The 13,188-nt window shown below is 38.5% G+C and overlaps 1 protein-coding gene and 1 long non-coding RNA gene across 10 annotated transcripts in view; one reads left to right on the top strand and one right to left on the bottom strand.

The window, feature by feature from the left end:
- Positions 1–13,188, top strand: part of LOC124261982 (cardiomyopathy-associated protein 5-like) — a 117,369-nt gene that overhangs the window by 36,498 nt on the left and 67,683 nt on the right. For 3 of the 9 annotated variants that reach the window (XM_046696355.1, XM_046696352.1, XM_046696351.1), the window contains exons 1-2: positions 752–800; positions 3,583–3,791. In XM_046696355.1, coding sequence (XP_046552311.1) covers positions 767–800; positions 3,583–3,791 — 243 coding nt within the window. In that variant the 5' untranslated portion in view covers positions 752–766. Of the gene's footprint in view, positions 1–751; positions 801–3,582; positions 3,792–9,962; positions 10,369–12,527; positions 12,552–12,623; positions 12,774–13,188 lie in introns of those variants that run through there. The other 6 variants (XM_046696353.1, XM_046696354.1, XM_046696362.1 and 3 more) reach the window with 5 other exon arrangements.
- Positions 1–13,188, bottom strand: part of LOC124261984 — a 69,555-nt gene that overhangs the window by 27,631 nt on the left and 28,736 nt on the right. The window lies entirely within an intron of this gene.

Below are 13,188 nucleotides of genomic sequence, written 5' to 3'. Positions count from 1 at the left end.
TTCAGTGACACTTGTGTCAACTTGAGGCTGTATTAGATGTCAGGCCTTCTCTCCTATATATTGATTTCACTTTATTCCTTGGAGCAAACAGTCTTCAAAATAGTGCTTCGTCACTTGGTTAGGGTGGACGTCTAGCGTGTGTAAGGACATTGGATGGTTTTCTCTGAGGTTAGTATTGTTGCATAAGTAAACATGATGTGATTGTGGCAAGGTCCAGCATGGTTTTGTGTTTGCTTGCTGATCCCTGTATAATGCTACATATAACATACTTATACCCTCCGTATTGTTGTAGTGTGTGGACAGGGGGAGAAATCCACCTCATAGACGTGCAGGAGCGTACTCGGCTTCACCAAGAATATACCGTCACCATTTGGAATCATTTCATTTACTGCGACAAATGTATCGTGTCTGGGTTAAAGTTCTGAAGTGTAAACTATAGTCAAAAGAATTATATTTCAGAGAACTATGAATGAAATAGTCTTCCTTTCTTTAGATGCAAGATGCTGAAAATCAATCTTTTGTAACTATGGACTATATTTTATGAGAATTACTGTACATTATGAGGTAGTGAATGTATATTCCGTGTTACTGTATTGTCACGAGTTTGTACTGAACCTGTGAGAGCCTGGGCTTACACCTAGTGTGTGATAGAGACAATACAGGAACCGTGGTGTACAGAGTGACATGTCACTGACCTATATGTGACGACAGGTTAACGAGAGGTGTTGATATCTCACTGACCACTTCACTTCAGCAGGCAGTATACATGGCTACCGGTCAACTTTCTCATGTATCTTTCGGTAGGTACTGCCCTCACTCTGTCTTAAATCATTTTGATACATGCCCCTATATGATATAGATTTATTCCAGGTAAATATCTCAAAAACATCCGACAAGTTATGTGTGTGTGATGAATCAGATTTGTGTCTGTGTTTGCATAGTGCAATTTGATTTGACCAATAACTCGTCAGTTGTTGATTTCTTTAGCCATGATATGTACATGCAGTAATGTCTGTATGTACATGCATGAGTACAGTAATGTCTATATGTACATGACACACTCACTGTGACATGGAGCACAGATGCAGGGTGTACATTACACTGGCCTAATGAGAGGGGTGGATCAGCTGAAACGCTTGTGCATATATACACTTGAAAGGCATCATCCTGTAAAGGTATTTTCATACAAATCTTCAGTTAGAATTTTGCAAAATAGTTTGTGTGAAACATTTTACTGATAGTGAAAGTCAAATGAATTGGTCTTCAGTTGTCTGTTACTCGCTCTTTCCTTAAATACAGACAGAGGATAAATATGTAAATTTTGAACTGGAAGGAGTCTATATGAGGTGAGATACATAGGTGGAAATAGTAACGTTATTTGATATAAATATATATTAATATTGTTGTGATGAATCCTGTATAACAATATAAGTATGCTATACTTCCATATACATGTACATGTGTACCTGGTTAGATATAGGTTTTATATGTGTGACTGTAGTATATCAGTATGGTATACTTCCATATACATGTACATGTGTTCCTGGTTAGATATAGGTTTTATATGTGTGACTGTAGTATATCAGTATGCTATACTTCCATATACATGTACATGTGTTCCTGGTTAGATATAGGTTTTATATGTGTGACTGTAGTATATCAGTATGCTATACTTCCATATACATGTACATGTGTACCTGGTTAGATATAGGTTTTATATGTGTGACTGTAGTATATAAGTATGGTATTCGTCCCTAAGTGGTCAGTTGATTGGGATTACCAATATACCGGAATTCCTCAGCATGAAATATTGCTGAATAAGTATCACAACCCATTTGGTAAATACCAGTATACTGCTTTTTTTATCTTGTTTTGATCATATTTTGATCTTGTTTGAAAACTTTATAAGTGTGACAACCATTAACAAGTCAAGCTGACATTGGCAACTGCTTTATGTGATCAAAGAGAAATTCTGTTTGCAACCCATTTCCGTAATATAATTTATCATTTGCTGCAGCTGTTGTGTTCAAAGCAACATCCTCCAAAATATCAAGTTCTAAATAAAATGAGGGGGATGTTTTTATATTCAATTTCATTATCAATTTCAGTGAAAAACCCCAATATAATGCAATATATTGTAGTGCATATCACAAAATATGAATCATTATAGCTATAAACTGCAATATGAAATTCATTCCTACACCCATCACTATTTCCTATGTTGTCATCTTAGAGGGTTGAAACTGACAAATATTTGACAGATTAGCCAGCTGTTTAAGTGTCAGGTAAAATGTGTAATACTCTTCAATCAATCTGATCTATAAATGTGAGCAAACTGCTTCCTGGAACTAGATATTGCTGTATCCAAAAGCTAAAAATGTCATTGTGTAGATGTTACACACTGTATGAGCAGCCTGTCATCTTTCTGTGAGTAAACACTGTGGCCAGGACAATGCTGTGGAATATACCATCAAGTCGTAGTCTGTCATATAGACCCTGAAGCAAATATATCCAAGAAAGCCCACGCAAGTCTAGAAAATGTGGCAAGTCTAGATTTCCACAGCTTCAGGAAAATGAAGAAAGTCTCAGGGCTCCTTTTTGTTATATTCTATTTTTATCTATGAGCTTTTTTCTGTAAAGTATGTTCATGTCAGAGATGAGTTGTGAGTCTACCTCAAGGCCCTGAATGAAATCAGGGAGGTGGGATTATGTTTGTGACTTGTTCAGTAGAGGAGAGTTATAAACTAACGCTATGTCTCTGAATATATATAATTTTGATTGTCTCAAATAAACCCATTTAAATTGAAAAGGAGACCAAGGCAGACCAGAAATTGCTTCATTTAGGGCTTTAGCATTGCAGGGAGGGCAAGGCTGTAGGGAAAATAATATGGTTGAGGGACTGTGAGACAGACTAGGAGAGTTGGAGCGCCAGGAGGAAGGAGCTCAGCTGCAGTGCCCAGCCACATAGTCAGCATGACCTCATACTGATGCTAATTGTGCAGACTCTTCCTATTCTTGGAGGGGCAGGCAAAATATATTGGTACATGGAATAAAATTGGCAAACTTTCAAACTGGCATAAAAAATGTGTTTAAATTTCATCTGGTTTCCGTTGAGATTATTTCAAAATTACATCACTCCAGAAACAAATGTTCTTTTCATTGTATTTTTAAAATTGCTAGATTGATATTAGACAAAAAAGCTACACATAGCTGGATATTGAGATTGGATTGAAGTTGTTAACACACTGTTTCTGACTCTGGTAGTGTATAGCCACACAATGTCATCTTATGAAAAGGTCACTGTGTGTAACTATGTCCTGTGGTGAAGATGGCCTGTATGTATCTGGGTGTCTGTCTTGGTGGAGCTTGTTGATAGACCACAGCTGAATGCATGGTCATACCAAATGAGGCCAGGCATGAATATTCATTATGTTTTTAATGGGATTTCATAATACAAAACACAATGCAGTTTTTGTCCCAAGACACTGTTAATCTGACGTCTGAACAGCGGGGTGGACATCTCTGATTGCTTTTAAAGGGTTCCTATACGCCATGTTTAATGAAAGTATTTGTTTATTTCAGATACAAAAGGTGACGATATCAGTGCAGAAAGGATGTCTCAGTTTGACTCACTGTTAGATTTCGGGGAGTCTACCCCCTCTGAGACAAATGGAACAACCCAGGGCTCTGGGGCTGCAGATGAGTTCGACCCTTTTGGGCCTAGCCCAACTATTGAAAGCAAGGGAGCAGTGGATGGAAATTTACTGGTTGATTTTACAGCTGATACTGAGGTTAGTAGGCTAATATTTAGTCTCTGCATCCAAATATGTCAATATTCTCTTTTTAACATGATCTTTGGGTCCAGGTATCCTATTGATCCTCAGAAAAAGGAGCATCACACAGTTACTTCCAGAAACATTCACAGTGGTTGGGTGACATGTAATCAACTATGTGTCCCCCTTACAGGTTACAGTTGGTGCTGTAGTTACATGAAGGTTCCATAGTGAGTGAGTGAGTGAGTGAGTATGGTTTACACCACTTTAAGCAATATTCCAGCAATATCACGGCGGGGACATCAGAAATGGGGTTCACATATTGTACCCATGTTGAAAATCGAACCCAGGTCTTTCAGCGTGACAAGCAGACACTTTAACCACTAGGCTACCCCACCGCCCCTTAAGGTGACATCATTACATGGATGGCCGGATGTGATGGTGTGAGTAGGTGCTCATACTTTCAGCCATTGGTCTGCTTGCTCCAGACTCAACTATGTTAGGATATAACTATTGCTATTGTTTAATATAAATAGCCCTTGCTTTGATTTGTTCATTTATCACATTGTTAAGTCATCAGTTGTTCAAACACACAATATACTGTTGCACTCAAAAACTGAGTTTGGTTCGGTTTGGTTGTTGTTTAACGCCGCGATATTCCGCAGTATTCCAGCTATATGGCGGTACCAACCTCTCTTAAATACATTCTGTCCCAACCAAGTAGACGAGTCTAGTAACAAGCATTTCCTCAAGGGTAATACCAGAGTTTGATGAAATGTCTAGCATGTCAGTTGGCCAGATTTATTTGGTCAGGGTTTGCAAGCCACTAACTGAAATACATGTCCCATTTATTAGTGAGAAATGATGCTGAATTTTAGCATGAATTTGACAAAGTATGCAAATTGTATGGACAGTTTAGGAAAACAATATTACATGCAGTTCTTACTTGTAACTTCATTATTAATAAAAGTAAAATAAGAATCGAACAAAAGATCCAAGATCTTTTTCAATATGTTGAGTTATGGTAAGTACTGAAAGACAAGTCAGTGAATGCTGGCTGCTGTTGTACCTAGTTATATACAAATACACTGCTATATAGAAGAGACAGATGGGAGTGGGATGTTGGTGTACAGAGAGAAGGTGCTTCGTGTGCACATGCTCTGTCAACATGGAGGAGGAGAAGGACCTCTTATCACATTTATTTATATTCGTAATATTTGACAAGTTTCCAAATAATGTCACCTTATTGTTACGCATGTTGACTGGGTAAACAAATATCTGGCCAATATGGGGCTGAGGTATTTTGATTCCACTCCCGACACAGGTTCAGGTTCCCCAACACTGCAGCATTGTGTTGATATGTCTGTTTCATGGGGTATAGCTCATCTCAGTGATGCTGATCCCGTAGTTAACTGACCTACCAGTCTGGCACCAGGAAGGGAGTGTAACAGACTGGTGCCTCCTTACCATAGACAGCAAACCTGTCAACTCTCATGTTTTTGATGTGAGTCTCACATTCTTGTAATGAAAATCATGTTCTCACGGCCAGTTTACTAAATGTCAACTTTTATCATAAAAGTTCTTTCTAAATATCATTATATGATATTTACATCTCAGATAACGACTACTTCTGATTGCTTGGAGCTAAAATTTACGTTATCAAAAATACCCAAAAAACATTTTCGACACAGGGTCTTCTCTCTGTCACTCTCTCTCTTTTGCTCTCTCTCTCTCTTCCCCATCTTTCCATTAAACAAATAAAATAAAATAAATAAAAACAACAGCAAAAACAAACAAGAAACGCACACGCACACCCACACCCACACCACGCACACACCCCACCACCAGTACTGGGTGCCCTGGACCCGACTGGGACCGGTGACCCCGGACCCCGGCTTTTAATGGTTTCCACATCTTGGACACATTTTGGGTTGACAGTGATAACTGTTAGTAGAATGTAGGACACTGATGAAGTGAATAGAGCATCATATCACAGGTGTTCCTACTAGATGCAGATCGGTATATGTAAGAGAAACATTCAGACCAGTTATACAAGTTAGGGTGATAGTTGATGAATAATGTTTCAAATTCATCACCACAGTTGGACCTCTACAAAAGAGTGCAGCCGTGGACACTGTCAATGCAACTTTCATTGCAATCAGTCACCTATATATATATATATATATATGTTCCCGTCCAAGAATTAAATAGAACCAGGCCTCTCTATAACTGCATCCCCAAAGATTCATTCATTCATGCTCTGGATGATAATATTACAATAGTTTATCATCATTATAAATATAAATCAGCTTCTCAGGATGGCTGACAATTGCATTACTGATTTCATCACAATAGTTCCAGAAACCATACAGTTAAATGATCTTGAACTACTTCTGAATGACTGCGATAAAGGCACTCCTCGAGCAGGGCAAGACAGGGGAATGTATGTCTGTTTCCAGATTATTTATGGAATTCCATTGAGAGTTGTTGCTGTCCACAGCCCTTGAGTTACATGTAACCAGAGGCAGTCAGCTGAGTGTCCTGTGTAACGTAAGTGGTTCACATTTCTAGAGAGTGAGTCACTGGGAGAATATGGTCCGTGTTCCTGGGGTGGGAGCGGAATGAAGGCCCGGGAATTGGAGTGTTTGCATCATACCAGTGTCACACAATTTAAAATATTCAGCTAGTTCTGTTTCACCATGGTGAAGATATTGTGGATCAACATGACAAAATGTCTGTAGGCATACCAAGTTTTTTAAAATATGACTCTCATTGAAATATTTGACACTTGTGAGGTGTAAGATATAATGATGCTATGTTATCAAACTGATGCCAGCATTGATAACAAAATGCTAGCAACATTAAGACTATTAATAATGTTACAGTAAACTACAGCTCTAACGAACTCAAAGGGACCACAAATTCTTCCTTGATATAACCATAGTTCGTCAGAATCATTTGACTAAAATACACTGCAAATGTCCGGGACATAAACACCAATTTGTTATATCCGTCAGTTTGTTACAAGAATGTATGTTCTAAATGTAGTTTCATGTTCCTCTGAGACTGTTCTGAAATGTTTAAATCAAGTTAGCCATGACTCATTGCTGTGCATGTTTCTCAAAACACATCCAATTAAAGAAAAATGTTTTCTGCATGATATCCTGTTTCTACCTTTATAAGGAATTCTTCACCTGTCAGTCCTTTAAGCAGGAGGTACCAAGTGTTTGGTTCTAGACTTTTCAGGGAGATGAGAGGCCACAACAATTTTCCAATCAAGATTGTTGAATAACATGAAAAAAACACTGACTGAATATCAACTGAAAATATCAATAACATTTTCATAAACACAAGCACCTTACAAGACACTGACACTTTCAACAAAGTCCAATATGTATTTTGTGAAGTTCATTAAATGACAACACCTAAGACCGTTATCTCGAAAAAAAATAAGTTCTGCTGCCAAATATTTATATAATTTGAGGAAAATTCAATTATTTTACAGTGTTAATTTAATAATTCATCTGTAAAAAATAATCAGATGACAATACTTGAACAACAGCCTGGCATATTAAAATATCTGAATGACATCACTATCTCCAAGCAGGATGAGCATTCGTGGAATTATTTTCATTATCGTGATGACTCATTATGACATGTGCAGCTCTTCAAGTTACCCATCTACAGTAGGGGCCGATCCTCCCAATGACAGGTCCAGTGAAAGATGGCTGCCGGCAAGGCTATCTTGTTCAAGATGTCTTCTTGTTTATGTGTTGATAATGAATTTCTTGAGAGAGAGAGGTCTGAAGTGGGTTATCTCCCTTTGTCCATCTTGTTTAAAGTGACTGAATATGCCCTCTTGGAATTTAGGAATACAGGTGACATGCTTGGAAAAGAATGTGCAATATTTGCGTGATTTACTGTTATGACAGAATAATGTTACCGGCATTTATGTAATTAATCAAGATAACCTGCGGCTGAGTGTCCGTGAACAATGCAATCCTTACTGTAACTTACACAGTGTTGAAGGGAAGGGTTGTTGGACATTACTATCAGGCACATGTTTGTTCTAGTAGTAAATTCCAAATATAACAGTTGACATCCCGAGAGTCCCATCATGCTCTTGCCAGGCACCCATAGCCATTACAGTCCTGTCACACATGGGCAGATAACATGTACACTGCTGAGTAGTAGCCAATGGGGGGACTATTTGGGAACCCGTGGGTGGTGGTGGTGGGGGGGGATTTGGAGGTATGCGCCCGGCCTTTAAACTGTTGTGTAGATAATCACAGGTTAAAGTAAACAAGAAACAGTATTCTATATCATTAGCCTAGACAAAATTTTGCTGATTTTATTAAACAAGTGAATCAGACTATTAGAGGTAAACTGATTTGAATTATAAAAGTATTAGATTTGATAGAATTAAAGGGGATGCAACATAAACAAGGTTATTATAAATACTCTCATCAAATAGTAATGTTCTTATATTTAGTATTACACTTTAAGATACATTATTTATCTGTAATTTGTAATTTGTGATGAGGAAAATAACACATGTTTTTGTGTGTAGGTGAGATATGTTTTATTTGAGTAAGTCAGTAAACTTTCTGCCTTGTTTGTGTTGAGTCAGTTTGTCTCGAGAGGCATGTATAAGAGAATTCCACAATCAAATATTGTGTTCTCCAGAGTAGTAAATATGACATGGTTGCATTGCAAGTGGTGATGTAATGGGGTAGAATATAACAATCTGGTTTATTTATACAATGGATTAGAGGCAATTTATACAACGGTTTGTCAATGTTGGACTTGACTTTCAGGAAGCGTCTGTGACAATGCGAGGTTCACTTCAAATATAGCCTGATGGCCAGCTATTGCAAAAACAAGATAGCTATGTACTCTATCAGTGCATGCTTGTTGAACCATGCAAGTGAGACATGTCTACGAGAAAGCTAACTGCATCAAAACGGACAGTAATTGATTAGCTAATAGAGAAGGTATTATTTTGTTTTCAATGTTAATTCCTCCATTTTATGATTTTGTTCAATCTAGACCTTAATCTATTGTTTTTAAATTTGAAGTTACTTTCTGCAGCAGAAATTGGTATGTATGTGCATAATCAAAGGCATAATGATGTGCTTTAGGTTTAGTTCTGAGGAAACAAAACTATCATACACCACTTTGCTAAAAATAGTCAGCCTGGAAACTTTGAAGGATCTGTTTATTATTTGTGAGAAGTTTCTTCACCCAATGAAGAGGCAAGAAGTAGCCAGGAAATGTGGTTATGAGAAACAGATATGAAGTTGTTATCCGTGAAAAGGCAAAAAGTACCCCAGAAATGTTGTTACAAACAACAGTGTATGAAATAAGGCTGTCCGACTGCCCGAGACAAGCTAGATTTCTGATGGACGGTCTATATTTACAGCTAGCCAGTCCGATGGTCTGGTAATTCTTTTTAGATGTTCCATACATCTGAGTAAATTCACAATATCTTGGTGTCTGGTCTGGTTAAATCCATTTCGGGCTGGTCACATTTGGAAGTTACAAGCCCTCATTTCTGGCTGGGTTTTTGGCTTATTTCATACACTGCACACAAGTAGGTAGTTGTTATCAGTAAGAGATGTATATATGTTCGAGTTTGTTGCATCTTCTCAACTTGTAAAGTAAATACCTACCAAGGACAAACAAATGTAGCCTCAGCACAGTGTATTATATATGCCCTGAGTGTTGGGTGTTCAGTCAGTGAGAGGCATGTACTAGTGTATACTACACTGCCTGTGATATTCTAGTCTGTCTCACAGTCCCTGAACCACATTATTTTCCCTACTGCCAAGCCCTGTCTGCAGTGCTAAAGCCCTAAATAAAGCAAGTCTGGATTTCCTCAGGTTCAGGTTCTGAATCTCTGGTCTCCCCGGGGCTCCTTTTCAATGTAAATGGGCTTGTTTTTTACTATCAAAATTATATATATTCAGAGACTAAGCATTAGTCTAGTGATATATATGCAAAGTGCTTAAATGCTTCAAGGACCACCGCTGCTCCCAGGTATTTGGTGAAACAGGTGTATTTAATGTTTGTCATCAGATACTGTTGAGTCACAGGAATACACAATATGTCACAGAGCTAGGTCACTTGTATACCATAAAATTGTCTTCCTGTGTTACAACTTGGCTAAGCTCAGTGGAGCAGAACTGTATTATTTTTAACTAAATCACAAGCCTCACAGACCACAACAAGACATAACATTGACGTTTGAAGACCTGAAATTGACGTTTGATGACCTGAAATTGACGTTTGATGAGCTGAAATGTACGAGCCATACCTACCTGAGTTGTGACCTGGGTATACAAGCACCACCTCCTGTCTCTAACCCACTGCTGTCGGACTGTGTTACCTGCAATTAATCAGCCTGAAATAGGCAAGTTGTTGGTAGCCAACCAGTCTACACACAGATATCAGACCTTGCATGGAAAACGTGAACTAAAGTTGGGGAGATTTCAGTAGGATATATCGGGAGTGGTTACCTGAGCTGCAGCTTGGATACTGTGGGGATACGTACAGGTGTGTACAGGTGTGTACATGATTGGAAGCTGCAGTTTGGGTAAGTCAGTCTTTAACATTGCAAGTAGGTAATGAGTGGCACTGCTAGCCATTGTCCCCTCAGCGTGTTAACGAGGCAGACGCTGATATCATTGTTAATGATTAAGAATATCACAAGGCCCTACTTGACCAAGTCATCGTTATGACTGGACTTGTTGATAGCTGGTACTGACGGCTGGTTTCACAGAACAGGAAGTGGGCAGATGCAGAGTGCAGGTTCCTTGATCATGTGGGGAAGTGTTGAGCCAGATTTCTGAAGAGCAGCCTGGTCATGTCCATGTCTCGAGTTTGATATGGTCTGAGCTTGAACACGTGCGTCTAGCCAATGAACTCACTGCTCAAATGACTCAGGTGCTTGTGTTGTATGATGATGGTCTACTTCCCCAAATGACCTTCACTTTAAGCATTTCCTCTTTAAAGACTTTTGAGGACAGTTTTTACTTCAGTAATGAGTATCAGAGTAAAACTCCATTATTCCTGTCCCAGCTAGTCAGGAAACCCTGCCTGCCGGACGTAACTGAAGATAACATCCGTATATAGGATTAATTAATACAGAAAAGTGAGTGAGTTTGTATGGTTTTTACACCACTTTTAGCAATATTCCAGCCATATCGCGGCAGGTGACACCAGAAATGGGCTTCACACATTGTACCGATGTGGGGGATCAAACCCAGGTCATCAGTGTGACGAGCAAATGCTTCAACCAATAGGCTACCCTACCACCCCAGTACAGAAAAGGGTACCATTCAAATCTGTAATAGTTTGTGACAATGCATTCCGAATGAAAATGTTAAGATATATGCAATAAGTTACAATAAGAAAGCACTGAAGTTTGCTATTGAGATTTGCAAAGAGTATAACTAGATCCTGAGCTGTCATTTGTCTGTCATGGTGATAATTGCAACTTTCTCTGATCTGCATGATCTGCACACAGAGGAGCAGTCAATGTCAAGGTCATGGATGGGCATAGGTCATGATATATGTACTTATTTCCATTTAGTTCAAACCCAATAGCAAATGAAACATCATCTCATACATCAACTATGAAATACGAATAGAAATGAGAAAAATGTCAAGAGATTATATATTCCATTATATCCAGCGAATGTTATAAATACTGTCCTAATACTTATTTTCTGTCCTTTACCTTTTGCAACCAAAGGGACACAGCATTCTTGAGAGACATGTCATGAGATTCATCAGAAGATAGCATTAAATATTGAAGAGTAAGGTGAAGCCCCACCCATGTTATACAATATTCAGATAAAGCTCCCACACAAAGGCTGAATACACACCTACAGAGGTACTTGTCTATAGCGACGCTATGATTTATCTACAACATACTTGAATGGCCAGCTCTTGACTTTACCCTGATTGACTTGCATGCATGTCTATTTCAGGCTCATGGGTTGTAGGATCAATATTGGGAATACCCTGATTGATTTCTGATCATTAGGGGATGTGGGTTGCTGGTATTAGGGCATTAAGTTACAGGTTACATGCAAGTTCATAACCCATGAACGCTTTAATATCAAGCTACACTTTTTCTACTGGTACTGAAGCAACTTTAGACTATATGTTATACCCCTTGATGTTGGTCAGCTGAGGATACAGGTGTTTCTTGTTGAGGCAGGTGAGATTGATTGATGGTCACTTAAAGTGTTTTGATGTATGTGATTTGGGTCAAAGGTTAGGTGAAGAAGTATCAAGGTTGAGTATTTTCGTTAATTACTCTTGTCAGTCGTCCCCAGGTAGGCGAAAATGAATAGATATTTTTGGGTTAGAATATTTTCATTTATTTGTTTCATCTATCTCTTGGTTATTTATAACAATATTTTATCCATGATTCTGAATATTTTTTAATATTATGTGTAATTACAAAATGCCACTGTCTTTTAAACAGTGGTTTATGTACTATTTTTATATTTATTGATATTAGTTTTATATTTTACAGGTTTTTTACTGATGTAGAATTAGTTTCGGATAAGCATGTAGTACTGTATCATGGCTGACCCACATGCTTTAACCAAGTTGACCGGCATGCTCTAACACAAACACATGAATCATCGTTTCGATGCAGTGAATAAGACGCCCCCTTGTACAGGGCATAGGTAGAGGCATGTGTGAGCTGTCCTGGTTAGCCTGATAGAAGCCTATCTGTACTGAATAGACAGGTTAAAACAGGTATGTTCATTGTAACCCGACGTTGCTAATTTCACTCAACGACAGGTAATCACTATCTGTCAATAGCAGGGAATACCCAGTGTGTGCAGACAGGGGAAGCTATTGAGTCAGGTACCCTGTACCGGAAATACGGGTAGATGAATGGATGTCCGTGTGATTACACCCTGAAATAAACGTCCCCCCAGGGTCGGTTGTTGGGTCACTTGCGGCCTTCTGGCGTATGTAAGTACTTATCTATTGTACACAGTTCAGCCTTCCTGTAATCAACAACTACTGCTATTGTTGTGTCTGTGTCTTGTCGGAGGGGACTGAATACAGAATTCTGTTAGGGATTAGATTGGGACTGAGATGCATGAGTCACACTGCCATGATGCTTGTTGACAATAAGCCCATGAATGTATTACAAGAATGCAGCATAACATGGACATGTTTATGTATTGTGTATGTACTAAGGCTTCAAGATTTAACACTGATTATATCTTCCACCTTACCTTCTGTCATATTAAAATGTGTTCATATTGACATCAGTAGACTAACATACTAATTGATAGTTAAAATGTCTTTAAGATATCATCTCAAGACCTACCTCATAACGCTTTCTAACAGCTCTCAACTCTTTCTATGTAACTGCGCTTCG

The sequence above is a fragment of the Haliotis rubra genome, unplaced genomic scaffold, assembly GCF_003918875.1.
Source record: "Haliotis rubra isolate DU_JTF1 unplaced genomic scaffold, ASM391887v1 Scf82, whole genome shotgun sequence".
Lineage (NCBI taxonomy): Eukaryota > Metazoa > Mollusca > Gastropoda > Lepetellida > Haliotidae > Haliotis > Haliotis rubra.
The sequence above is the reverse complement of the archived record's forward strand: the minus strand, read 5'-3'. Positions and strand labels throughout refer to the sequence as shown.